The sequence below is a fragment of the Triticum dicoccoides genome, chromosome 3B (genome assembly GCF_002162155.2).
Source record: "Triticum dicoccoides isolate Atlit2015 ecotype Zavitan chromosome 3B, WEW_v2.0, whole genome shotgun sequence".
NCBI classification, from domain to species: Eukaryota; Viridiplantae; Streptophyta; class Magnoliopsida; order Poales; family Poaceae; genus Triticum; species Triticum dicoccoides.
The window spans coordinates 55008990-55013639 of NC_041385.1; the positions used below are offsets into that span (position 1 = coordinate 55008990).

Below are 4650 nucleotides of genomic sequence, written 5' to 3' on the forward strand. Positions count from 1 at the left end.
TCATGTAAGAGTCTGTATGTTTAGCATTTTTGAACTGCGGACGGTGTATCTCTGTCAAAAATACTACATCTACAAGGCTTTACAGGTTGTTACGGACTCCTCCCAAATTTCATAAACATTGTCCCCCATAATTTTCATGGGGATGGGCCCCCTTCCCAGCTAACACCAAATCAAAAACTGTCACATAAAATCAATCCTTTAAACTCTTGTAAAAACCCGTATGTGTAGCATTGTTGGTATCTCTGTACATCCATGTGCGGTAGAAAAATCACTCTTGGACAAAAATCGAGCCTATCAAAACACACCGTGTTCCACTTGTCTTCCTCACACGCACGCACGGTCCTTTTATGGTGGGTAAATTTTCAGTGCCGTGGATGGTCAAAAAGCATGGAGTGCCGTGGTGCGCTTGGCCTCCTACTTCAACCGCACGATTGATTGAATTCCACGACGGGCGGGCGTGTAAATCCCTACGGATGAGGCGCTGGCTGGGCGAGCGACTGATTGAGAACGATTGTACGACGTGTTAATCCATCTGGAAGACAAAACGTGGACACTGGCTACTACATCACGCGCCAGCGCCAATATTGCTCCATGTTCAGTGCACCACAGATATGAATTCCACGACCGGCGCTAAGGAGGACCTGATGATGGCTACACGAGTGTGTGGCAGCGTACGTTAACAGACGTATACTGATTGAGTACGAAGCTAGAGCCCATTCATCTGGAAGACTAGATTTCCCGTGCAGACGTGTACGTTCACAGACACGGTTAGATCACCATCACCAATATCTCGCTGCAAGTTCATTGTCCTTTTTTACTTTGCCCGGCTGCTTATAAGCAACTGAGCTCCTCATTTCTCCGGGAGAGCTCCAGTCCAGAGTGAGTACTTACAGAGCCAATCACTCCAGACGTCGGTTCGCCATGTCGCATCTCCTGCAGAAACTTTTGCCAGAGATCCTGCCACGGGCATGGTTATTTCTCTTCCTCTTCTTCCTCGTCGTGTCTGTGCAGTACTGGATCACCGGAAAGTTCGGTGCAAAAAGGAGGCAGCGCCTCCCGCCTTCACCGCCGGCGCTGCCCATCATCGGGCACCTCCACCTCATCGGTTCCCTCCCCCACGTCTCCCTCCGCAGCCTAGCAAGGAAGCATGGCCCCGACGTGATGCTCCTTCGCCTGGGCGCCGTGCCCAACCTCGTTGTGTCCTCCTCACGCGCTGCGGAAGCAGTACTGCGCACTCACGACCACGTCTTTGCATCACGGCCCCACTCCGTCGTCTCTGACACCATCATGTATGGCTCGGCTGACATCGGCTTTGCCCCATACGGTGAGTACTGGCGGCAAGCAAGGAAGCTCGTCACCACACACATGCTGAGCGTTAAGAAGGTGCGGTCTTTCCGCGGCGCCGCTGCAGAGGAGGTACCGATTTTTAATTATCTTTAAATTTCCAGGTGCTGATAGCCTTTCTTTTAAGATCTTGCTCTCATTATTCTCGTACTGATTTGGACTCTCACTTATGTCAGAAACAAAATAACGGAAAGGACTTTCATGTAGTCCTCTGCTAACTGTTTCTCTCTCCGTCCGGGTTTATTAGTTTCGCTCATAGTTTGCATAGTTTGTGTTTAATTCTAAAATAAAATTAACTAATAGTAAAACATAGACTTGTATAAAAAATGATACCACGTGAAACTACTTTTGAATACGAATCAAACGGTAGTTGAATCTATATATGGTCCACCTTTGACCCAAAATATGAGGGAAACTTATATATTAACCTGGACCTATAAAGTACTACATATGTAAATGTTAGCTTCTCATACTTTACGACCCATGCTATTATAGGTCAGCATGGCGATGGCCAAGATCAACCAGGCAGCAGCTGCCGATGCTGCAGTAGACATGAGCGAGCTGCTCCACACATTCGCGAATGACATGGCATGCCGCATTGTGTCGGGGAAGTTCTTCTTGAAAGATGGTCAAAGCAAGTTGTTTCGGGAACTCATCAAGGATACCTCACGGCTGCTAGGCGGGTTCAATTTGGAGGAGTACTTCCCTGCAGTGGGTAGGGTAGGAGTGGTGAAGAAGGCGGTTTGTGCCAAGGCCGAAAGAGTGAGAAACAGATGGGCCGATCTGTTGGACAAGGTGATCGACGATCGTGTGAGCAAGCGCAATTCAACGTCTGATCACAAGGATGATGATTTTGTGGATATTATGTTGTCTGTCCAACATGAGTATGATCTCACAAGAGAGCACATGAAAGCTCTCCTGACCGTGAGTACAGATAATACCTTTCATACTAAACAAGTTGAATTGTATATATCTTTCATTGTCCTAATTACATGATATACGCAGGATGTATTTTTTGGTGCAATAGACACATCAGCTAACGCCCTCGAATTCACCTTGGCTGAGCTCATGAGGAAGCCACACCTGATGGTGAAGCTACAAGATGAGGTGAGGGGTATTGTACCCCAAGGACAAGAAATTATCAGTGAGACTGACATGAACAACATGACGTACCTAAGAGCAGTCATAAAAGAGTCGCTCCGGCTACATCCTCTTGCTCCTCTCCTTGCTCCGCACCTTGCCATGGCTGACTGCATCATCGATGGATACATAGTTCCTGCTGGGACGCGTGTGGTCATCAATGCTTGGGCCATTGGTAGGGATCCGAGCTCCTGGGAGTATGCGGAAGAGTTCATTCCTGAAAGATTTACAGATGAAGGCAGCAGCATGCATGTCAACTTCAAGGGGAATGATTTCCAATTCTTGCCGTTCGGAGCAGGACGGAGGATGTGCCCTGGTATGAACCTTGGGATCGCAAATGTGGAGCTTATGTTGGCAAACCTTGTGTGCCATTTTGACTGGCAACTTCCACTTGGGGTTGAGAGAAAAGACATTGATATGACAGAGGTGTTTGGGCTAACCGTTCATCGGAAGGAGAAACTATTGTTTATTCCAAAATCACGCATGTAGTCGCGAAAATAAAACAAAGCTAAATAGTGTGTTATATAGCATAATGCTTTTCTTTGTAAAGAAGGTGCTATCGGCAATAATGGTACAAATAAATAATGGCCAATTCTTCCTTCTTATAGCTACAAATATTGTTGTCAGATGTCAATGGAGAAGTTTGACTACTAGCGAAAATCTGCATCTGAACCCGGGCTCAGATGCACCCTAAATCTAAGCCACTCGGCCACATAAAGATTCACGTCACCACATGTATAACTGGTTGTACACCATCCGTATTGGATAGTAAAAAGAGAAATGAGTCAGTCATTAAAACTGGTAGTTGGCCCAACGGCAAGCACGGGACAGGAGTTCAGATCACGGCTCGGGTAAATTTCTGAGCCGTCCTAAGCTGGCACTGACTTACAGCAGTACACACATTCAACCTGCAATTCGAAATTAATCCCCAGCTCATGCTGGATTAAATATTTTTATTGGCTCATCAGTGAATTTCCTTATCGTCTGTTTTCATCCGAGATGCGCAAGGAGTCCATCTGGAGGTGCACTGCCCAGCCGTAACCTGCAAACACCATCTTTGCAATCAAATAAACTGAACTGAATAAAAACTCAGGTACCTAATCTATGGAAATCACGCCAATGCCGCTGTCATTAGTCGAATGCAAATCAGGTAACCTGATTCTTTCTGTTTAGAAACTGAACACAACCTATTCACTAATCGCGTGTAGCATCTAGTATATGCATGGATTCGGTGGTTTAGAACAACTTCTATGGAACAGGGAACGTTTTTACCTCTTGGTCAATCTCGGTGCTGCAAGGTTCACCATCCCCATGGATTTAATCAACGACGCGGGCGACGCTTTCTTCCTTGGCCGCACCAACCACATGCAAACAGCTGGAGCCGCCATTGGAATCAGCTCGAGCTGGGAATTGGAGTCCATGAGGTGGAACCAGTGCCAGGTTCACCGGATGCGGCTGCTCCATGTTCTCGTCGAACTCCTCCGCGGGAACCTACCAGTAGCCCACGCACCGCCGCCGCAGACGGCAAACAAAAATCAAATTGACAGCCATGTTCATGTACCGCAAGCAGGAAAATCATAGGATCCACAACAACCACAGCTCACATGTCCACGGGATCTAGTAAATGCTCTAATCCGTTTGTCTCCATCTGCGGCCGTCGGCTGGGTCACTCGCCGCCGCACCCAAGTGTCATCAGCTTCCTGTTCGTCGACTCGTTTTTTTGTTGACGAGCAGAGCAAACACCCTGGACCGGGCTCATCACGAAGCCGCCGTCCGGTGCCACGGCTCAGACCTATCACCTGTCCCGACGGATCCATCAATGCGCGATTTAAATAGACCTCCACTGCCACTGACACAACAAGACCGTTTTTCAGCATCCCTAGGCGTGATTCAATTTCTAGGATATTAGGTCACTTCCGCTTCAGTACAACCCCCTAAACACATGAAGGGCTGAGATTGATCCTATTTCAAATAAGCTTCCGTGCCTATGTGTGCTGTACGTAGAAATATGTACGCCTAACGGGCCACGGGCGACGCGTGCGGGCCAGCCCATTTAATCCTTCTCTTATTGGTTAAGGTCAAACAATTATGCAGGCAACATGATTCGAACTCGAAACCTCCTATACTAATACATAGCAAAGTAACCAAGCGAGACAACATACCGCT

At 47.5% G+C, this 4650-nt stretch overlaps 1 protein-coding gene across 1 annotated transcript; it reads left to right on the forward strand.

Moving 5' to 3' along the window:
* Positions 1 to 879: 879 nt before the first annotated feature.
* LOC119274667 (indole-2-monooxygenase-like) lies at positions 880 to 3091 on the forward strand. Its single transcript, XM_037555389.1, has 3 exons — positions 880 to 1416; positions 1840 to 2268; positions 2350 to 3091. Exons 1-3 carry the CDS (start codon positions 922 to 924, stop codon positions 2971 to 2973), a joined length of 1548 nt encoding a protein of 515 aa, XP_037411286.1. The 5' UTR covers positions 880 to 921; the 3' UTR covers positions 2974 to 3091.
* Positions 3092 to 4650: the final 1559 nt, after the last annotated feature.